The 23954-nt window shown below is 35.4% G+C and overlaps 2 protein-coding genes across 3 annotated transcripts; both read right to left on the reverse strand.

Annotated features, from left to right (window-relative positions):
• Positions 1-7: 7 nt before the first annotated feature.
• On the reverse strand, positions 8-9220 carry si:dkey-24p1.7 (sialic acid-binding Ig-like lectin 12). 2 transcript variants are annotated; one of them, XM_051130286.1, is made up of 9 exons: positions 4767-4862; positions 4585-4665; positions 4109-4477; positions 3730-4020; positions 3240-3500; positions 2942-3025; positions 2438-2555; positions 2244-2298; positions 8-1846 (listed from the first exon to the last, which is right to left on the reverse strand). In XM_051130286.1, exons 2-9 carry the CDS (start codon positions 4643-4645, stop codon positions 1487-1489), a joined length of 1599 nt encoding a protein of 532 aa, XP_050986243.1. In that variant the 5' UTR covers positions 4646-4665; positions 4767-4862; the 3' UTR covers positions 8-1486. The 2 variants fall into 2 exon arrangements, with proteins under 2 accessions (XP_050986243.1, XP_050986244.1); XM_051130287.1 differs by lacking the exons at positions 4585-4665; positions 4767-4862 and adding an exon at positions 9144-9220.
• A 6581-nt stretch (positions 9221-15801) lies between these two features.
• Positions 15802-22718, reverse strand: chrna10a (cholinergic receptor, nicotinic, alpha 10a). The gene is made up of 5 exons (XM_051129637.1): positions 22578-22718; positions 20470-20615; positions 19987-20141; positions 18136-18668; positions 15802-16896 (listed from the first exon to the last, which is right to left on the reverse strand). The coding sequence occupies exons 1-5, from the start codon at positions 22636-22638 to the stop codon at positions 16193-16195; spliced, it is 1599 nt and encodes a 532-aa protein (XP_050985594.1). The 5' UTR covers positions 22639-22718; the 3' UTR covers positions 15802-16192.
• Positions 22719-23954: the final 1236 nt, after the last annotated feature.

Raw genomic sequence — 23954 nt, forward strand, 5'->3', positions numbered from 1 at the left:
TTAGTCTGTCTCCGTTTTTTCTGTATCTTAAGACAGACTGGATTGAGTGATGGAGAGATCAGATCTCTGTTTGCACAAGGAGTCTGATAACAGCCTGTGCTCCATACAAAAATCTCACTGGATTATTATAATTAATGGCAAAATTAATGTTTAGTAATGTAAACTGATATTTCCTACTGACACACTACAGCAAAAGACTGACTTTAACTGACTTTAAACCATTTTTTAGCTGATGAAAATACTAGTGGCCTAAGACTTTTGCACAGTACTGTATATATACACATTGCTTGACAACTTGTGACCCTGGACCACAAAACCAGTCTTGGGTAGGCCAAAATTACATTGTATGGGTCAAATTTATCACTTTCTCTTTTACACCAAAAATCATAGAATATTAAGCAAAGATTTTGTTCCATGAAGATATTTTGTACATTTCCTACCATAAATATATCAAAACTTAATTTTTGATTAGTAATATGCATTGCTAAGAACTTCATTTGGACAATTTTAAAGGTGATTTTCTCAATATTTAGATTTTTTTTTTTTTTTTTTTGCACCCTCAGTTCCCGATTTTCAAATAGTATTTGGCCACATGTTATCCTATCCTAACAAACCATATATCAATGGAAAGCTTATTTATTCAGCTTTCATGTGTTAAAATAAATTTCTTTTTCCAAAAATTGACCCTTGTGACTGATTTTGTGGTCCAGGGTCACACTTATAATATTGTTGAGTGACTTAGTAGTTCCTTAAAGGTATAGTTCACCCAAAAATGAAAAGTCTGTCATTAATTGCTCACTCTCATGTTGTTCCAAACCCCTTCGATCATCTTTGGAACACAAATTAAGATGTTTTTGATGATGTTTTGACCATGTTCAAGGCTTAGAAATGTAATAAGGACATCATTAAAATAGTCCATGTGACATCAGTGGTTCAACTGTAGTGTTATAAAGCTATACTTTTTGTGTATAAAGAAAACAAAAATTACAACTTTATTCAATAATTTCTCTTGTGTCAGTCTTCGATGCACACTCACGAGAGTACTAAATGCATGCGTGTGGTGCTGCTAACACATCAGCTGACGTTTTAACGTAGAACGTCCATTTCTTTTAGTTCATTGTCTGCATGTTCTGCAAAATAAATGCAAAGCAAAATGTGTTGCAATAATTTCACAGTCACACATACTTTATGTCACCGCGATAACTGACACAGGCGATAAGGAATGGTCCAAAAATTTGCTATTTTTGTATTCTTTGTGCACAAAAAATATTCTTGCTTCATAAAACTAAGGGTGAACCACTGATATCACATGGACTATTCTGACAATGTTCTTACTACCTTTCTGGGCCTTGAACATGGTCGTTCTGTTTCTGCGACAAAGAGCACTCAGATTTTATCATTAATATCTTAATTTGTGTAATGAACATGATTGAAGATCTTATAGTTTTGGAACAATATCTTTTTCATTTTTGGGTGAACTAACCCTTTAACTTAGCTCCTGTGAGTTTGAATAAATTTCCTCCTCTCTCTCCATCTGGTTGGGATTTTCAGTCTCGTCATTTACATCCTGAAGGACTTCCCTTTTCTTCCCTTCTCCTTTCCTGTCCCTCTTGATCTCAGCGTAGTCTGTATCTGTAGATTCCCTCTCTGCTTCCTCAGGCGGTCTGTCTTTTAGAAGGGAGTAGTCGATGCTGGCGTAGTCGACCTCTCCTGCTTCCATCCCGACCGCTTCGTCCTCCTCTGCTCCGTCTGTCGGCGCAGCCATGTTTGGGTTCCCTCCATTAAGCTGTCCGTGAAGTGGTGTTTGCTCATTGGTTCCAGTTTGAGCTACGTCTGTCTGCACCGTCTGAAACATACAGAACATTTCTTTATGCGTTTGACATTCATTCTAGTCTAAGTCATTTTAGATTTTCTGTTTTGCATCAAGTTTTATTTAAATTAATATTAAATGACATGTCATATAATATAGTGTTACATCAACTATTTATTTATAGCACTTGCTTTTTTGTTTTATGAGCTTGAGAGCTGAAACAAAAAATAGACGTAGTTTCTAACAACATTAGGTTGAGTAAACAATGACAAAATCTTCATGTCATTAAAGATGGGTAAACTAATGCAATCCTCCAGAGTGACATTTTGACACAATGTTTCCATATGAGAATGTGTTGAAACTAAAAGTGACTTTACAAAATATATACATTACACATATTCATATTCAGTGATGGCTATTGGTTCTGTCTTACCTCCAAATTGACTTCAGTGTTTGGATTCGCAGTTGGCACTTTGTGTTTTTTGCCTCTGTTAAGAAAAGATTTTCATCTGATGAGATTTTAGGCATGAAGCAGACATATAAATGCTATAAATTATAAGGACAAATGTGGTTTGATGAACTTTTAGGCACCTTTTAGTAGAAGAAGGAAGTAAATAATAGGCCTACCTGCAGCAAGACACCCAACAGCACAAAACCATTGAGAAGATTAATGCCGAACACGCCATTCCCGCCACAAATGTGAGTATCTTTGAGATGTCCAAATTCCTAATGTAATCTCCTATACCTTGAATTTACACAGAATTGTTAGAAATATCTATAAAAGTATAAACTATATAGAAAATACCTGTTGTTCAGAGACAGGAGTATTAGATTTGTCCAAGGACATGTTCCTGAAATCTTTTGTTTGTCTTGGAACAACATATAAACCAGTATCTAACCATAAATTGCCTATAAAATCAGAGAAAATTGTAGTTTAATAAGAATTTTGTTTAGTCCTCAATCTCAGCCCTAATCCTAAACTTAACCCTAAACCCACTCCTTAATATCTGAGAGCAATGTTGTTCAAAGACCCAGAAAGATGTCAGAAAGATGTCAATCAATAATTGGTGAAATCATAATCACCCTGAAATAAAAAAATAGTGTCTGCAGTATGTAAATGATCAGCATTACCTGTAGTATTTCTGGTGTCATTCAGCGGCATGTTTTTACTTATATGACTGAAGGTCTCGTTCACATTCTGTTCCTTTGTATGACCTAGCATGAGATGAATTTGATATTATAATTAGTAAAGACATATGTTTTGACTTAAAGGCTGTCCAAACAAGCAATGAACTTCCCCAGATGTTTGAAGGAACTGTTTGTCGCAATTCAGTATTTCAACAGTTGCTGACACCTTTTAAATGTGGAAATTGTAATGTTGTAAGACTGTGACATTGTTAGGTTATCATTGGAGTCTGGTTCTACTTACCAGTGACATTGATAGTGATGGATGCATTCAGTTTCTTGTTCCCATATGTCCTCATACAGCTGTAAACCCCAGCATGTTCCTTTGTCACATTGGTAATTGTGAGATATTCTGCAGACGTGTGGTTCTTGAATCTATCTGTGGTTCCATTGAAACTCCATACAGGAGCAGATGATGGTGGGTGACTCTCAACTGTGCAGCTCAGGTTGAGAGTGTCACCTTCCGTCAATTTGTCATTACCCAGAATTCGAAGAGGCTTTACATCTGAAAATGAGGAACTGCATTGTTTTTGCCACAGTATTGACTGGTATGCAAGAAATAAATACTTTTAATTCTGCTTTTTAAATTTCGCACAGGTACTCTACAGAAAATCCAAGAATAGTAGAAGATGGAAGTTTTATAAACTGAACATTTTGCTGTATTTCTGAATTTTTGTTTTATATAATGGTCTAGTGTTAGTTCTAGTAGTTAAAATGTAGATTTGTAAACTCACACATGACTTCAAGGGTCCTATTTGTACTGATGTTTTTGCTTCCGTAGCTCACATCACATCCTACAGTAGCATGGTGCAGGTCAGAGGTTAGAGTTAACGTCAACGTTGAGAGGTAAAGGCTTTTGGAGGTGGTCTGAGTCGTGTTTTCCGTTAGATCAGTGATCTTTTCCTGTCTTGTCTTGATCCACCATTTTATTTCAGGAGGAGTTTCAGGACAAGGAAAAGGAGCTGAACATGTTAGATTGGCCTCCTGTCCTTCACTGAGAAGAGGAATGTCTATTATAGGCTTATCTACAAATAGAGGTATGCAAACATAAGTTAGGCATTGTCAAATTACACACAAAATATATTAATATAGCCAAACAAAGGTAAACATTACCTTGGATGATGATTTTAATTTTTGACTTTTTATTCTTTGAATTTTGCCCCACAATTTTGAAGGCATATTCTCTGTCATTTTCTTTTATTTCTTTGATGATGATGCTGCAGTTGTTTTTCATCAGATCAGGTTCAAGCAACTTAATCTGTTCTGTATTACTAGTAGTTTCTTTCTTATTTCTATTTTTGCTTTGTGTCTCAGATTTCTTTGAACAATTATTCTCTTTGTTACACGCATTCCAGTGAGCGTTTTTAATAGGTGCTGCATTTTCTGGATAAATGAATGTACATGAAATGAGAGCACATAATCCTGGAACTGCAGTCACTTGTGTTGGATTGAAGGTGATGTTCCAGTCTTTGTTTTCTTGGCCTTGAATAAAACAAGCAGAGCATTTTACATTATATTTTAAACATATTTAATAGAGATATTTTAAGTTAAATGTAAAACATTAGAAAATCGCAATGTAAGATGTATACCTGTACACAACATATTTAGTATCAAAATAAAGAGGATCGTACAACTTGAGATGGTCTTCATTTTAAATGTGTTCCACAAATCTGCACAGAAAAAAACAACATTACTTTTAGCATTTAGCACTTATAAACTATAAATTGCCTACTGCAGAACATATTGATATGACAAAGAGACAGCTTCTTACCTTTTTCTCAAGTCAACTCCTTCACAATGTTCTCAGAAGCTTTAGTTTTTCGAACTGCAGAAGCAGCACACAAGTAACAATGCATCCTTCCTCTTATCATGCTACTTCCTCTTTAAATTGCCTTCAAAAATAAGTTTGCGCCAACATGCAACTGGGGGGGGGGGGTGGGGGGGTTGTATATTGTGAAAATTAATATACGTAGCCTAATATAGAATGTGGGGAACAGGATAGCAGGAAATAGAAAAATCGTGAGCACAGACAGAAGAACGTTTAGTTTAGGATTTTTGATTTATGTTTGTACCAATAGCCTTGTGCCGACAGATAGCGAAACCCAAGTTCAATTCCAGTCTTGAGGTCCTTTGCTGATCCTAGCATGGTAATGGATATGACAATGTTAATGCATTTGGTCTTGGCGGAATAGATCTGCTACACTGTTGAATTGCTGCTGCTGTTGTTGTGTAGATTATTGCTGCTGCTGCAAAGTAAGTACAGGAACTTGCTACTGCCAATACATACGCAGATATGGAACTGTGAGTATTTAAGACATACTGCTACTGCACAAGTAGAATACTATATATAATAACCCGTAGCAGATCTATACAGGTGGAGCTGGGGAAGGTGGAGGGTTTCAGAGTTACTCTGAAAGTGTACTGCGAAATGCTCTAATGCAGTGGTTCCCAACCACATTCCTGGAGGCCCCCAACACTGCATGTTTTCCATGTCTCCTTAATCAAACACACCTGATTCAGATTATCAGCTCATTAGTAGAGGCTTCAAGCAAAGCCACTAGATGGAAAGCCTGCAACCATTAGCCGAAAAAAGCGTAACAGCTAAAGCTAACGCTTCAGGTCTGACACGTGGGAAAGGAGACCAGAGGGTGTTTTCTTCAAATGGATGTCAGTGGAAGAGAGGCTTCACTATGCTGAATAAACAGCTTTTTAGAGGAAACGGCTTATCATTCAGTGAATCGACAGCCTATCTGCTAATCTTCAACATGTTTTACACTAAACAGTACTTTTGGATTGAACTTTTTTTTAGAGTTTACAATGAAAAAAATGACGCTTTATAAGAGAAGTCACTGACTTTTTGCGACAGATGGAATTCAACTTATGGCACATTTATTCCTATGGTATCCAGGTATTCAGCCTGTGCCATCTAGAGTTTCCTGACAGCTTTTGGCATTTCATGAACCAGACGTTTTGTCAGCCCTAAATACAGGCGTAAATGAAGTATAAAGTGTTTTGTGATCAGATCACCACATTGCATTTGGGCCTGTCACAATGCCCACACTTTGTGGTCTTTGCACTTGATCTCTTGACTACTTACATGATGTATTTCCTCTATTTGGCTCAACTGGGTGTGATGACCACGAGTGCACAGAATTTATGTTTAACTAAAGGGACCAACAACTTTAAAATAAACTTCTAAATTTCTGCTCAGTAGTCCCTATGACACAGTTTAATTGTGGTGTAATTAAGTGATAAAAAGCAGTCGCATACGTTTTATAAAATACACACACTTTTTTTTTTTATGTTTTACACAAATTATATGTAATATTTAATTAAATAACTTTGCAGTGTAAATGATTCCTCAACATCTTGTGATTTCAGGGCATCTGTGGATTTGGTGTGTTTATGGCACTGAGCTTTGCCATTTTTCAGACCTGTATAATAAGTCTTGTTCACTTACTTCCTGTCACGTGCACACACTCTCAAGTGGCCAAGACCACTAGTGTGGGTATTGTAGTAACGCCATCTGTCCTAAATGCGTCGTAGATGACAGTGAAGCTTCGCCCACACACCTTTATTATACTGGTCATGGGCCTCAAATGAAATGTAATGGTTCTTTTCATTAAATAATTTAAAGAATAGCTTTATTTAAAAAAATGTTTTATTTGACTAAAAGGCTTCCAGGAAAGTCAGGTAACAATGTTTATTAAATTAATTCATAATATGCACATATTCATTCTTAATCTTATACCTAATGTGCTTAATATATTACTTGTATTTATCAAATGAAATCCCATTTTCTAAACAGCTTCTTATGGGCATGCATAATATACTGTACACCTGAGTGATATTAAATTCACTTTAGTCCCACTAACATCCTCTAAAACACAGAAAGGAAGAAGTTTAAACACTTTGAATTAATTCACACTGTTTATTTGTAAAATAGCATTTGAACAAGTAGTAAACATTCAGGAAAGACATAAATACAGTAAGCTTAAATAGATATGAAGTTTCTGGATCTGTGCAAAGACAGTGACTTAAAAAAAATCCAACATAATTATTATTATTTAAAAAAAGAAAAAAAAAGAAGCAGCTTATAAGAAGTTCCCTAAAATCTAATTATTAATTCCACACTTTCATATGTCGTTATGTCCTTGTATTTTTTCCTGAAAAAACTTCAGTGTCTGTGTTTGTGGACATCGCTTCATGTGTCTTGTCTCTGGTATTCAGGCAATAAGACAGAACCTAGAAAATAGAGTAAATTTTACTGAATGCTAGAGATCAGTCCAAAACCATTCAGTATTATCTTTAAAAAAAAAAAATTTGTTTATTTATTTTATTTTATTTTTTTTATTTTTTTTTTTTTTATTTATTTATTTATTTTTTTTTTTTTTTTTGATGACATTCAGTGGCTTCAGCATGTTTTCACCTCCAGTACTGAATGACTTTTTAGTTTCATTTAGTTTGTCTCACCTAGAATGTGATGAATCTGGTGTCATGATTCTGTGAGTCTGTTCATCTGAAAAGCATCAACCATAAAATTAATTTGAATCCTTTAGGGCTCAGTATGTAAGTGATTGATATTTTTATTCTACTTTTTGATCATCACAGAGATACTTTATAGAATATTCAAGAACAGTTGTCTCATCAATTCATTTTTAATGCATTTGCAACACCTAGCTTGTGATGAATATTTGACATTACAATTACCAAAGAAATATATTGAGATTTTGAATTTTCCAAATGTTTTCAGGATTTGTCACAATTTAATATTTCAGCATAATAGTTCACACTGTGACATTGTTAGGTTATCATTGGAGTCTGGTTCTACTTACCAGTGACATTGATAGTGATGGATGCATTCAGTGTCTTGTTCCTATATGTCCTCATACAGCTGTAAACCCCAGCATGCTCGTTTGTCACATTGGTAATCGTGAGATATTCTGCAGACGTTTGGTTCTTGAATCTATCTGTGGTTCCATTGAAACTCCATACAGGAGCAGATGATGGTGGGTGGCTCGCAACTGTGCAGCTCAGGTTGAGAGTGTCACCTTCCGTCACGTTGTCATTACCCAGAATTCGAAGAGGCTTTACATCTGAAAATGAGGAACTGCATTGTTTTTGCCACAGTATTGACTGGTATGCAAGAAAAAAATACTTTTAATTCCGCTTTTTAAATTTCGCACAGGTACTCTACAGAAAATCCAAGAATAGTAGAAGATGGAAGTTTTATAAACTGAACATTTTGCTGTATTTCTGAATTTTTGTTTTATGTAATGGTCTAGTGTTAGTTCTAGTAGTTAAAATGTAGATTTGTAAACTCACACATGACTTCAAGGGTCCTATTTGTACTGATGTTTTTGCTTCCGTAGCTCACGTCACATCCTACAGTAGCATGGTGCAGGTCAGAGGTTAGAGTTAACGTCAACGTTGAGAAGTAAAGGCTTTTGGAGGTGGTCTGAGTCGTGTTTTCCGTTAGATCAGTGATCTTTTCCTGTCTTGTCTTGATCCACCATGTTATTTCAGGAGGAGTTTCAGGACAAGGAAAAGGAGCTGAACATGTTAGATTGGCCTCCTGTCCTTCGCTGAGAAGAGGAATGTCTATTATAGGCTTATCTACAAATAGAGGTATGCAAACATAAATTATGCATTGCCAAATTACACACAAAATATATTAATATAGCCAAACAAAGGTAAGCATTACCTTGGATGATGATTTTAATTTTTGACCATTTTTTATAGTTCCTTTTGCCCCAAAAAGCAATTTTTAAGGCCATATTCTCTGTCATTTTCTTTTATTTCTTTGATGATGATGCAAAGGTCAGTCTGTTCTGTATTACTTGTAGTTTCTTTCTTAAGTCTATTTTTGATTTTGTGTCTCAGATTTCTTTGAACAATTATTCTTTTTGTTACTTCCAGAGAATGTTTTAATAGGTTTGCATTTTCTGGATAAGTGAATGTACATGAAATGAGAGCACATAATCCTGGAACTGCAGTCACTTGTGCATTGAAGGTGATGTTCCAGTCTTTGTTTTCTTGACCTTGAATAAAACAAGCAGAGCATTTTACATTATATTTTAAACATATTTAATAGAGATATTTTAAGTTAAATGTAAAACATTAGAAAATCGCAATGTAAGATGTATACCTGTACACAACGTATTTAGTATCAAAATAAAGAGGATCGTACAACTTGAGATGGTCTTCATTTTAAATGTGTTCCACAAATCTGCACAGAAAAAAACAACATTACTTTTAGCATTTAGCACTTATAAACTATAAATTGCCTACTGCAGAACATATTGATATGACAAAGAGACAGCTTTTTTTTTCTCAAGTCAACTCCTTCACAATGTTCTCAGAAGCTTTAGTTTTTCTGCAGAAGCAGCACAAAAGTAACAATGCATCCTTCCTCTTATCATGCTACTTCTCTTTAAAGTTACATGCACGCATTCCGGTGGTTGTGTGATGTATGTTGTGAAAATTAATATGCATAGCCTAATATAGAATGTGGGGAACAGAATAGCAGGCAATAGAGAAATCGTGAGCACAGACAGAAGAAAAAATGCACAAGTAGAATACTATAAACTGTAGCAGATCTATACAGGTGGATCTGGGAAAGGTGGAGGGTTTCAGGGTAACTCTGAAAGTGTGCTGCGAAATGCTCTAATGCAGTGGTTCCCAACCACGTTCCTGGAGGCCCCCAACACTGCATGTTTTCCATGCCTCCTTAATCAAACACATTTGATTCAGATCATTGGCTCATTGTAGATACTCCAGGACTTAGAGACTCCAAGACCTGAAATGGGTGTGTCAGACAAAAGAGAGATGCAAAATGTGTAGTGTCGGGGGGCCTCCAGGAGCGTGGTTGGGAACCACTGCTATAATGGATAACTAACCAGCCATTTAAATGTAAAGCAACAAGCTCCTTGGCTGCATATGCATGAACCAATCAGCTTGTGCCAAGTAGTATAAAGCTGAAATCATCAGTTTGCATTAACGACCCATCAGTTTCATGACAGATCTTGGCATTTCATGAACCAGTCATTTGGTCAGCCCTAAATACAGGTGTAAATTGAGTATAAAGTGCTTAGTGATCAGATCACCATATTGCATTTGGACCTGTCACAATGCCCACACATTGTGATCATTGCACTTGATCTCTTGACTACTTACATGATGTATTTCCTCTATTTGGTTCAACTGGGTGTGATGACCACGAGTGCACAGAATTTATGTTTAACTAAAGGGTCCAACAACATAGTGTTGTAAAAATGCTTTTTACTGAGCTTTATTTACATGTTTTGTACATTTAATTCTTTGCACTTTAAAATAAACTTCTAAATTTCTGCTCAGTAGTCCCTATGACACAGTTTAATTGTGGTGTAATTAAGTGATAAAAAGCAGTCACATACGTTTTATGAAATAAACACTCATCTCTGTACCAAACAAATGTTCAACACTTTTATGTTTTACACAAATTATATGTAATATGTAATTAAATAACTTTACAGTGTAAATGATTCCTCAGCATCTTGTGATTTCAGGGCATGTATGGATTTGGTGAGTTTATGGCACTGAGTTTTGCCATTTTTCAGACCTGTATAGTAAGTCTTGTGTCACATGCACACCAGTGGCGATTTCTTTAAGACCACTAGTGTGGCTCAGCTTCCCTATAATGTCATCTGTCCTAATGGTCAAATTATGTACTATTGTATTAACATTTTATTGACTGGTCATGGGCATCAAATGAAATGTTGGTTCTTTTCATTAAATAACTTAAAGAATAGCTTTATTTTAAAAAAGTTTTATTTAACTAAAAGTGCGTTTCCAGGAAAGTCAAGTAACAACATTTATTAACTTAATTCACTGCTTTGAACATTTTTTTCTTGCTCTTATACCTAATGGTCATAATATAAACTTGCATTTATCAAATTAAATCAGCATTTTTGGGGGTGAACAGCTTCAAATGGGCATGCATAATATGGACTGTACACCTGAGTGATATTGGATTTACTTTAGTCCCATTGCATCCTCCAAAACACTGAAGGATTTTGAAGAAGTTTGAACACTTTGAATTAATTCCCACTGTTTATTTGTAAAATTCATCTGAACAAAAAGTAAACATTTTCTTTAATTTGCTAAATTGCTTAAACTTCATCATAGATATTAAGTTTCTAAATCTGTACAAAGGTTGTGACTTTAAAAAAATCCAACATAATTATTATTAAAAAAAAAAAAGAAAAGAAAAAGGGAAAAAAAGAAGACGCTTATAAGGAGTTTCCTAAAATCTAATTATTAATTTCACACTTTCATATGTCATATGTCCTTATGTCGTATGTCCTTACATTTTTCCCTGAAAAAACAGTGTATGTGTTTGTGGACATCGCTTCATGTGTCTTGTCTCCGGTATTCAGGCAATAAGACTGTCTAGTTTGAGATTTTCAATTTAAAAAGGTACACAAGTGGTCAACCCTAAATACAGGTGCAAATTAAGTATAAAATGGTTTGTGGAAATGCCGTCTGGCGTAAATGCATCCTGCACCACAGTTCCAAATGCAATCCAAATGCAAGCTTTATTAAGACAGATCATGGTCAAAACAGGCAGGGTCCAACACCTGCAAACAACTGAAAAAAAAAAAAAAAAAAAAAAAAAAAAAAAAAAAAAAAAAAACAGGCAATGGTCAGGGCAGGCAGCAAACAATAACAAAAGACAATGAAACAGTCCAAGGTCCAAAACACAGGCAAGACAAGGCAAAAACAAGGCAAAGTAAACATGGAAAAACACTTATTAATGTCCGCTAACAGCTAAAAAAGACTTTGCAATGTGTGTGTGTTTGTCCTAATGGGAAATAGGTGTGCATGCAAACAGTTCCCAATCACATTACTTTTTTTTTTTGGTGTTGCATGAACACGATTGGCTAGCGTCTGCACTAGTATATTTGCATAAGGCGATCTGATTGGCTGACGCCTGCATGGCCGCTTAAAAAAAAAAGCAATGGACTTCGGCAATGCTTGACGTCACTCCATTCAAAATCAACAAGAGGCGTTGACGCTGACACCCCATGTGAATATACCGTTACTGTGCATATTTCATTAATTCAACTCTTTTTCCTTTTTGGTCCTGAAAAACCTTCAGTATAACTTCAGTGCCTGTGTTTGTGGCCACCACTTCATGTGTCTTGTCTCTACTGAAAAAGACAGAAAAAGTCCATATATTAAATGTCAGAAAAATGATCTTCATCCATGATTGTGGACAACATGCTTTGCTTTCACATCAACCAGAAGCCCAACTAAACAAAAGGACCCAGAACACCTTCATGTGAACAGTGTGAGATGTGCATTTTAGGCATCTTATGCATTTCAGTACCTTTGCCAAGACTCCTGACAGCACAAAACTACAGAGAATATGACTGCTGAAATGGACATTCCTGCCAAAAATCCTGTTATCGTTTTGATGTCCACATGCATTTGAAAAACTGCTTTACCTTAAATTTAGGAACACAGTGTAAGTATAGATTCAAACTTCTTATATTTGTCTTTACATGTAAACAAAAATTCTACTCCATTTTTCTGAAAATGTGTTTACACATTTCCCATAACACCCTCTTCGGTGGATTTCAATTAGCAGTCCAAAAAGTTATACAAAAATGCAACAAGCTTAGGTTTCTCCAATAACTGTATAATTTGAAAAACTGTAAAATTGTGAAGCAATCATACCTTCAGGCTCCTGAGGGACTGTGATGACTTTCAGCCATGTTTCACTTCTCCCAACCATGTTTTTACTCACACATTTCACAGCACTGTCAAAGTCTAGATCTTTTGGATTGGATTGACTAAATGTGCTGTTCACTGTAAATCCATATCTGTGACTTTTGATGAAATGACTGTCTGAGTTTAGAATCAGTTCTGGAGGCCAAATTATGTAAGAAACTGGCACTCCTTCACTGACACATCCACACTGTAGGGCTGCTTCTTGCAGGACACATCCTGAACTGCTCCAAATATTTGGAGGGTCTGTGGTAAACAACAGTACAATTCAGTGAACAAATTTTATTTTATTCTATTTTATTTATATTATTATGTTGTGGTTTCCTCTTGTCTATATATTCCCTTATTTTACTTGGATACAAATGTGGATTTGTACACTCACACATGACTTTGAGGGTCCTACTGGTACAGATTTTTTTGCGTCCATAGCTCACTTCACATCCTACAGTGGCATTTTGCAGGTCAGAGGTTGGAGTTAAGGTCAAAGTTGAGAGGTAAAGGCTTTTGGAGGTGGTCAGAGTGATGTTGTTATATTTAAGATCAATAATGTTTTCCCCTCTTGTCTTGATTCACCATGTTATTTTAGGAGGGGTTTCAGGACAAGGAAAAGGACCTGAACATGTCAGATTGGCCTCTTGTCCTTCACTGAGAAAAGGAATATCCATTATAGGCTCATCTGCAAAAAGAGGTGTGCAACATAAGTTATCAAGCAGCCAGACATATACGGAAGAGCTAGATATTTGTTTTAATTTTTATTATTAATAGAATATCCATTGCAACTAAAGATTGGCGGGAAAATGGAATTTAGGAAACTGGGTCAAACAGGAGAAGACAGGTGTAGACCCAGAACACAGCCAGAGTGGTAGCCAGGGGGAAGGTGACCCATGGCGGAAATGATTGTGCGGATGCCAGGCAAAACCAGGGAGATGACTGACTAAGGTAGAGCAGGTGGAAGTGAAGACACATGCGGAGCCAAAGAGCCACAGAGACCAAGCAACACAGAATGTCCTGGAGTCGCAGCAACGAGCAGCCGAGGTGGAGCCAGGGTGCCAGAGTGACCCCAGGACAAGATGAAACTGGAGGGAAGGAGCCCATCGGAGCTGAAGGGTAGATAGAGGTAAAGTGACGATCGACCAAAGTGGAGCTGGAGGGATAAAGGAAGCCTGAAGCTAGAAGGATGAAGGCCCATGGTGGAGCCAAGGCGGAGCTGACTTGTCAATGAGCCGAGGTGAAGCGATGGCCTCTAGAAGGACCTAATAGGTTGACTCTCCAGGGCGGAAATGAGGACCGGAAGCTGGTAGGGCAGAGCTGATGGTGGAGCTGAGGGGCTAGAGCGTGCCAGCAGAGGTGGAGCCGAGGGAATGGCTGTGTAATGTTGAAATTGACCAAACGCATTGAAGTGTTACTTATTGCAATACAGTATAGTCACTTAATAGCAATGCTCTTCTACATATTTTGCTATTCTAACTGCACTTGTAGTAATAGACAAGAAATGTACAGTTTTCTACCATCATGATGATAATGTTTCTCTAGTCTTGTGTAGCCAGACCATCAGACTGACGGTACGGTTCGCTGCCGATGTGAATGCAATTATACCAAACGTGGAAGTGAACTAGCGCTATAATAGCACATTATTTGATGAAAATTTGTGGTAGTGTGTGCGTTTCACTCACTTTCCTGACAAGTGTGACTGATGCACTGCAAGCAGTGAGCTATATCTCATTTCTGTTCGTCTTTAGCATTCTTTAGAGCATTTGCATTTGTATGTTCTCGAGACAGACGTAATTGCCGTTATGTACTGTAGCTTTGAAAACAAAACCTTCGGTTTAAAAACAAAGATAAATAAAAGTGAAGAGAGCAATGCTATGCATTTTGCTCCCTTCTCCTGCATCGTCATTACTAAGCAACAGGGTAAACAGCTGCTGGCTTGATGACGCAAATGAAAATAACACAGTCCAGCAGGGGGAGGGGGGTGCAATTGAACTCGGGTTCGGACCAGGTAAGCGAACCATGTGTGAAAGCACCCTAAAACTCTTGGACATATTCTAAAGATTCTATGCCATGAAATTTAAATATTATAGTTGATAGTGATAAAGGCTCATTGTCACAGCTGTAAACGTCTGAGGCTGAGACTAATGTTTCTCTAGCCATTTAGCAATCCTATAGCCTGAACCACTGAAGTGCAACCACCTTTACCACCAGTGGGGCAGTCGTGGCTTAATGGTTAGAGTGAATGATTAGTATTCTCTTCCACCATCAGTACCCTTGAGCATGCACCAAACCCCCAACTGTGTGTGCACTTGGATAGGTTAAATGCAGAGCACAAATTCTGAGTATGTACTAGTATGTACTAGATGCATCCTACAACATCCTGTTGTAGCGCTTCTTAGTGAAATTAGCTTGCACAAATAGAGGCCTGTTGTGCACAACAAGCATAAATATGAAATAATCTGCATTATATAGTAAAATAAATAAATAAACCATAATTTGGTATAAATTTACTGTTAGCCAGACATATTAAGATGAGTTTTTAGTACTAGAGTAGAGATAGCACACATACGTCAACAAGATGTCTGTTAAAGATCACTTGATCTGAAAAGCATCTGCTGTGTACAAACATCTGAAAGATGTCTGTAAGATGTCAGTTTTACATACATTCTAAATCATAAACATCTGATAGATGTCTATTTGACATCTGATAGGAAACAATGTATGCTATCAGGGAATACATTTGAAAGAGATAACAGCAGTTATCTGGTGCAAAAGTGACGAGTTGAATGTGACTGTGAGTTAGAGGTACTTGAATTTGCAAAGTTGTGACATTATTAACGTGACATTTTCCTTGAAGTGGAGGAAAAAGATTAACTGTTTGTTCTGTAATAACTGAGTTTAGCTGTGAGTGCAAAGGATAAAATGAGGATTAAGCTCCGGGAGACATGGAGAAAAAATAAAACGAACAACAAAGCGCCACAACATCTGTCGTCAGTGTTTTAATGCTTCTGTTTCAGGCATTTTGATCAGAGGAGAGGATAGGATTTGTTTAGTTTAACAGCAAAAAATATTTAAATTTTCTTATTACAAATCATGCAGTCTAAGTTTCATCATACAGCAAGTTATGTATATTAAACAGCTTTCTGAAATACTTGATTCTGATTGGTCAGTCTTTGTATTTTATGCATATTTTGCATATTGACCTCTATCATCTTGTGTCACTTCTTGGTCACATAATACAGTAATTTCAACTCAAATCAACATATTATATAATTTTTTCATTTATTTCACAAGTAAGTGGGATAATATATATTTAGCTAATTGTTACTGCAAAATACACCTCTCCTAATTATTCTGTCTGGGTTTGTTTTGCGATAATAACCAACTTGTTGTGTATAATCAGTTGTATCCTTTCAGTTATGTCTTTATTTCATGTCATATGGCTTTCCCCATTATGAGCAGGCTCATGAAGAAAACCATAATGAAAAACAGCCACATGAAGAATCGATCCAAAACCTTGGCGACCTTTTTCCACTCTCCGGTTCTTTTTGCTGTCGCTCTCTGATCGCGGTAACAGTTTGCGACATACTCAATATTCCTCATGAGATGCTGCTGCTCACACTTGCACTGCGTTTTGAGCCCACCATCATGATCTCTGCATCCATCCTCTCCTCTTCCTGTGGATTTTCCCAATTCTGCCACCCCATCGCTGCAATCCATGCTCATGAACACTCCCTCCTTCCACACGCCGTAGTGACAGGTGGGGTGTTTTCCTAATGAGCACGCCGGACTCATGATCTGAGACATGTCTTCTGTGTCATCTGGGAGCTTTGTAGATGTGGCATCTTGACCCTTCTCAAATTTGAACACGAAGTCGTCTTTCCCAGCTTGGCCATTCATGTTGCAGTTGGAGTCGGGTGGTTTTGGTGGTTGATGGTCTGGTCTCTCTGGCTGTGCGGTCATGCAGTTCTCGCCGACTTCGTAGACGAAGCATATTCTAGCCAGATATTGCAGGATGAATGTCTTGGCCCAGTTTGGGACGGGTTTGGCCTCAGGGCCACAGTGGTGTATGTTCATAATAAAGATGGTGAGGGCTGTGGATGCAGTGATCATGGTCATCGTGGCTATGTAATACTTTCCTGTAGAATGTAAGAGACAATTGATCAGTTAATGTTGAATTATATGTTGGCTCTGCTATGTTTCTAATTATTTTAGTACTTTTAAGGAATATGAGAGAAAAAAAAATGGTGAGAATATTTAAAAAATAAATTAATTTAAAATGATTTGTGGTAAAGGTATGTTTACACATAATTTTATTGAATTTATTTTACATAATCTTTTTTAGAAGCCATTGCCATTTTAACCAAAAAGTAATGTTGCAATGTATTTCATTTATTAACTATTTACTGACAAAACATATAATGTACACTTTTACACGGTGTCATTAACAACCAGTCAGTATTTACACTGATAGTCGCACTATGCTTTTTGATTCAATAAATAGAACCGACTCAGAGTCATTTGCTTAGGAATCGGACTACAGTAGTCAAAATTTGAAGTGGATCAAAAAAGTTAATCAAAGTTGTCCCAATACAAGAACGGGTATTGTTTTGGTTTTAGGACAACTTTGATGAAAGGATTTGATGCACTTCAAATGTTGACTACTGTAGACTGGTTGAGCTGTATGCTTTTGATTCACTAAAAAGAACCAACTCAGAGTGATTCGTTTGAGAATCTTTTGAGCTGTGCGATCTTGATTCACTAAAAGAACCTGCTCATAAGAGTCGTTCATTCTGATTCGGATTCGAATCACTCGTTTAGTTTATTTCACGCTGTTGAGTGAATAGCGGTGTCACAGCGTTAATAAGTAAGTATTTCTGTAAAAAACTGTCAGTCAGAATATTTTAGTACAGTATTCTGTGTAATGAACGTGAGAAAACATCTAACGAAACTGAACTTCATTCGTTTCTGGTGTTTACGAAATGAAACTGGTTCTGAAAATGGAAGTTCTTTCATTTCTAGCGGTGTTGCTTCAAGAAGTTACTGAAACTTGTCTAGCTAGTGTGCAAGCTACTCAAAAGTATAATTATAGTCGAGCTAAAAGAGTTAGCAACAGTACTAACAGAAATTAAATAACTCGAAGCTAACGTTACTCAAATGGGCAATATATTATTAAGTATGTGTAATAAGTGAGACAAATCTAAATATTTAGCTAAATATTTAGAAAAAGACTTAAAATTCCAGTCTGAATTTTGAATATCGCATGTTTACTATTTATGCTATGTAGTTTATGCCTTTAGGCTGACTTTAAATAATTAAAAAATGTTTTTACACTAACTTTAACCCAATCTATATGTTTTTCAGCAGTTATGATTCACCTATAAGAGGTACATTCTCTGAGGGAGGCATGATCTCAGCCACCAGCAGCTGAAACACGGTGAGCGCCAGCATCACTGTTACTCCCAATGACACCTTCTCTCCAGAATCTGCAGGTAGGTAGAACCCCAGCGGAGCCAAGAAAGAGATCATCACACAAGGAATGAGCAAGTTGAATACATAAAATGAGGCCCTTCTTTTCAGTTTCAGAGTGTACGTCACATCCGGATAAGGGTCTGCACAGCAGCCGTACAGAATGATGTTTCTCTTGGCCGGCATTCCCAGCACCTCCCATTCCACGTTGTCAACCAAGTCTGCGAGATCTGCGCTCTCCATGGCGTTCAGAATGTCAAGTTGGTTGCCGTTGTAGGTCCATGACCCGTAGGTCAGACGACACTGCTGGGCGTCAAAGGGGAAGAATGAGACGTCAACTTTACAGGAGCTTTTGGTGATGGCTGGAGCATCCCACATGATCTGGCCATCATGACGGATCACGACGTTGGTGTCCATAGTGCTGGTAAAGTGATCATCAGCGCTACAAAGATTATTTTTAGTTTTAAAAAAGTTATAGACTTTTTATAGCCACTTCTTTAGCTTCCCCTAAAATGGTAAAGAAAAATGGTTGAGAAAGAATCTGAAGGCACAAGATGTAGGTACTCTACCAGTCAAAAGTTTTTGGACAGGTGGATTTTTAATGTTTTTTTAAAAAGTATCTTTTGTAAGTAATAGTAAAATTTTGAAATATTTTTACTATTTAAAATAACTGATTTTATTTTAATATATTTTAAAATGTAATTTATTCCTGTGATTTTAAAGCTGAATTTTTAGCATCATTACCCCAGTCACATGACCCTTCAGAAATCATTCTAATATTGATTTATTATTATTATGTTGAAAACAGCTGAGTAGAACTTTTTCAGGTTTCTTTGATGAATAGAAAGTTCAGAAGAACAGCATTTATCTGAAATAGAAATCTTTTCTAACATTATAAATGTCTTTATCATCACTTTTGATCAATTTAAAACATCCTTGCTATATAAAAGTATTAATTTCTATTATTAATTTTTAAAAAATAATAATAATAATTATAATTATTATTATTTTTATATTGACAAGCTTTTGAATTATATCGTATATAATGTTACGAAAGCTTTTATTTCAGATAAATGCTGATCTTTGGATCTTTCTATTCATCAAAGAATCCTAGAAAAAATTACTCAGCTGTTTTAAATATTAATAATAATGATAATATGATAATGATAATAATAATAATAATAATAATAATAATATGATACAATATAATAAAATTAATAATATATAATATAATATAATAAATGTTTCTTGAACAGCAAATCAGCATATTAGAATTACTTCTGAAGGATCATGTGACACTGAAGACTGGAGTAATGATACTGAAAATTTAGCTTTGATCATAAAAACTGTATTTTGGATCAAATAAATGCAGGCTTAATGAGCAAAAGACACTTCTTTTAAAAACATTAAAAAATCTTACTCTCAAAAAAAGTTTTTTCCCTAAAAATTAAACTTAAAGAAGCCAATTATCAAAACTTAATTAACTTTGATTGAATCAAACTTAGTGTTTCCTCCAAATTCACTACAGGAGCAGCTGTAGAATCAAACTTGTCATATAAATATTAATGTTTACTCCATGTGATGTTTTATCAGTTTGAAATAAATTAATTTACCTACCAGTAATTACTTAAACATTTACATAAAAAACAGAAACATATGTTTCTCTGAACATGCAATCATAAATGCCTTTATTAGATGTTGAGATTGTGCCTCCATGTGGGGAAAAAAGAAATACCAATCTCAGTGCAAATTTGCCCTACCTGTTATATAGGACTATATCAGGTCTCCATACATAACTACCAGGTACACGGATGGTATCAAGCCCATCATAGTTATCCTTATTCCAGGTGAGGTACTTGTCAATCCACACCTGCCTTATCCACAAATACGCCGTCAGAATCTGGTTACGCTCGTCCTATAACAGATGTGTACATAGTTAATGTCTGTTTCTTGCCTTAGAGAGACTAAAACATATTAATGTGGTTCAATATACAGTACAAGCAAATACATTTTGGCCTGTTTACAGAAAGATTCATTTGAATGACAGGCATCCTAAAAAACATTCAAAATCCTTGAATGCTATAAGTTATTCCTTACTGAATAACTTATAGCGCAGTATTTATGCTGCTTGGACATTTATCTGCGTTTGGTATTCCGCAGAATGACAGCATTGTCTCTACAGTGTCCTCATTTGAGCTCATTTTCTGGTAGGCTGTGGTTTTGTGTATTTTGTGACAGATTACCATGTCAATGATTTGGGAGAGGGTGATCTGTAGTGTGACGTTCAGTATGTCTTCTGTGTCCTCCACTGGCCTTAGCGCACTTGTGTAGTTTCTAAATAAATCATTGAGCAGTTTCTGGGCGTAGATCCCATTGGCTCCCCAGCAAACTAAAAAAAAAAAAAGAAAGAAAGAAAGAACTGTTTTCTGTTTGAATATTTTAAAATGTAATTTATTCCTGTGAAGGAGACACAAATTACTTAAATTTAGCAAGGGTGTAAATTTATCAAAAGTGATTTTACAAAGTTTTTGTTTCAAATAAATTGTTCTTTGGAACTTTCTTTTCATCCAAATAAATAAATAAATAAAAAAGCTGCAACAGCACAATTGTTTTTTAATACAAATGATTATAATAAATGTTTCTTAAACATCAAATCAGCATATTAAAATGATTTGTGAAGGATTGTGTGGCACTGCAGACTAGAGTAATGCTGCTGAAAATTCAGCTTTGCCATCGCAGCAATAAATTCTTTTTGAATGTGTATTTAAATATAAAACTGTTGTTTTAAATTGTAATATGTTTTCTGTTTGAATATTTTAAAATTTAATTTATTCCGGTGATGGGGAATGTCAATACTTTAATTTATCAAGGGCGTAAATTTATCAAAAGTGATTTTAAGAAGTTTTCTGTTCCAAATAAATTCTGTTCTTTGGAACTTTCTTTTCAACCAAATAAAAAAAATAGATAGCAACAGCACAATTGTTTTTTAACACTAATAAATGTTTCTTGAACAAAAAATCAGCATATTAAGATGATTTGTGAAGGATCATGTGACACTGAAGAATGGAATAATGTTGCTGAAAATTCAGCTTTGCTGAATTATTATTTTTAATGTGTATTAAAATATAAAATGGTTGTTTTTAAATTGTAATATTTTTTCAGTTTGAATATTTAAAATGTAATTTATTCCTGTGATGGAGAATCTAAATACTTTAATTTATCAAAAGTGATTTAAAAAAAAGTTTTCTGTTCCAAATAAATTCTGTTCTTGGGAACTTTCTTTTTATCCAAATAAATAAATAAGTTGCAACAGCACAGTTGTTAGAACAAATATAAAACTGTTGTTTTCAAATGTAGTATTTTTTCCAGAATATTAATGATTTTACTGCATTTTTTTCTGAAATAAATACAGCCTTGATGAGCATAAGAGACATTTTAAAAACATTAAAAAAGCTTAATGACCAGTAGTGTGTATGTGATCTAGCGAGTTTATTGACAGTGCATTTATTCATTTAACAAATGACGACTTACAAATGGAGGAATATAACAAAGCAAAGACAAGATTCATCCTAAGGTACACCAAATTATAACTTTTCAATTCTATTACATATTTTAGTTTTTATCCGGTTTTTATCCGCTACTGGACAGCAATAGATCAGAGCCGCCTGTTGATCAGAGCCACATGACGGCACTTCTGTGACGGATAATAACACGTCTGCATGACAGATGGCTTAATCAGGAGGAATGGAGGGATGAGATTTCCTGCTAGATTACCCATCTGAACAAAGCACAAAAGTGAGTATATCTGCATTAAGCAGTTTGTCAATATACCGCTGCTGAATATTCCCACTGTTTTTGGCCAGAAAAAAAAGATACTGTTCATGAAATGCACTGATGCTTTGTGACAACATGCCCCAGTAGCACAGAACATAGTCATTTTGTCTCATTATAGCGGGTTAGATGGTACCCCATATAGTGCACTAGTAAGAGGAAAATCTTTATGTAAATAGTTAGTGGAAACTATATGAGATCCTTAAATGATATAGACACAGGTCTAGACTTTGCCAGGTGTTTGCAACTGCTTTGTCATGTCAGTAAAGCTTTAAAAGAGATTTACAGAAAGGATTATCATGTTGGACTGACAGTGTGATGTCAATACACAGAAAAAGATGCAATTTCACTTCATAAAGTCAGTTATACTTTTGACTGAACATTAGACTGTTGTAAAATGAATTTGCTTAGAATTTTAAAAAAGTTTTAAAACCTATTACTGCATAAATCAAACAAATGTGAAGAGAAACTAACAACAGCACAGTTGCAGATTGATATGTAACAAAGAAGAAAGCATTACCTGGTACAAACATCAAGCAGAAGGCAAAAAAGGTCAAATATTCCACATTCTTGGCAGACATCTCACAATTCACTTCACTGAAGCTTGGCTGTCAGGCATTAAATGACAGGAGAATAAATACTCGATTCATTGAAGATCTAGTCTTTCAACTGCATATGACAGCTGCTGTATGAAAGTCAATAAAACACAGAGACACTAAAACCGTTTAATCCTCCAAACAGAGCACATGTGTAATCCAGCATCTGTATTGGACTGTATTTGACATCGTATTATGCATGTTAAAAAATATATGTCTACTTTTTGCTGCCACAAGTATTTATTATTATTTGATTTAATTTATGAAAAAACTAAATGTTAAAATAGTTCATAATTTATAAACTTAAATAATTTATAAACTTACTCCTTAATAAATTTCATTTATACATAAATAAATAAATAAATAAATAAACAGACATTTTTTTTAAATAGGTATTTATATAGTACAAATGCCTTCAGAGAAGCTTCACAGAAATAGATAGGAAAAAAATAGGTGTTGTGAAATTTTAATTTATAAAAAGATGCAATCCCTATCAATGCAATTGCCTATCAATCCCTAACACTATCAGTACTTGCTAAATATTAAAGTTTATTGTCACAAGCAACGTTTTGGTCCACTGACCTTCAGCAGCTAAAATAAAATAAAATAAAATAATAGATTTTGACACATTTTTGCAGTAAAAAAAAGAATGAGACAATAGTGAGACAAAGGAGACAATAGTGTCATTATTTAGCTTAAAATAATATAAATAAAAAATAATAAATTTAAATAAAATTAAATTAAATTAAATTAAATTAAAAGTTCCGTACCACTGGCAATAGATTAATATTTAATGCAGTTGTTGTATGCAAATCGATGACCAGCAGTCAGCAGTTCACTAATTATTTTGATTGCAAATACTGGACCAGGACCAGGCCGGAATAAAACCAGCAGCTCTTTGTCATGTATATGGTAAATAGTCTTTTTGATCTTTGACCACGGGATGGCAGTATTTGTACGTAATTAAACTATAGAGTCATATTTTACCACATCCGACTGAAGATTATCTCATTATCATGTGATCATTGTGTGAGAAGGAAGAATATACGTTTTCCATGATGAAATAAATTGATGTGTTTGCAAATGGATTTACAAATTGGAAATCCTATTTGTATAATTATAACAAATGAAAGCCAGCACAAGGTCCAAAGACAAGCGTGTTGTTTTGTGTTTGCCAGAGGCCATAACACTGATTTCACTGTCAAATTCACTGGCTTGTGGTCAGGATTTAAGTGAATGAACAGCAGTGTTTGTCTGAGAATAAAACTGTAGCAGTCTCACATGAGTCCACTTCATTTTAC

Source organism: Labeo rohita, chromosome 15 (genome assembly GCF_022985175.1).
Source record: "Labeo rohita strain BAU-BD-2019 chromosome 15, IGBB_LRoh.1.0, whole genome shotgun sequence".
Lineage (NCBI taxonomy): Eukaryota > Metazoa > Chordata > Actinopteri > Cypriniformes > Cyprinidae > Labeo > Labeo rohita.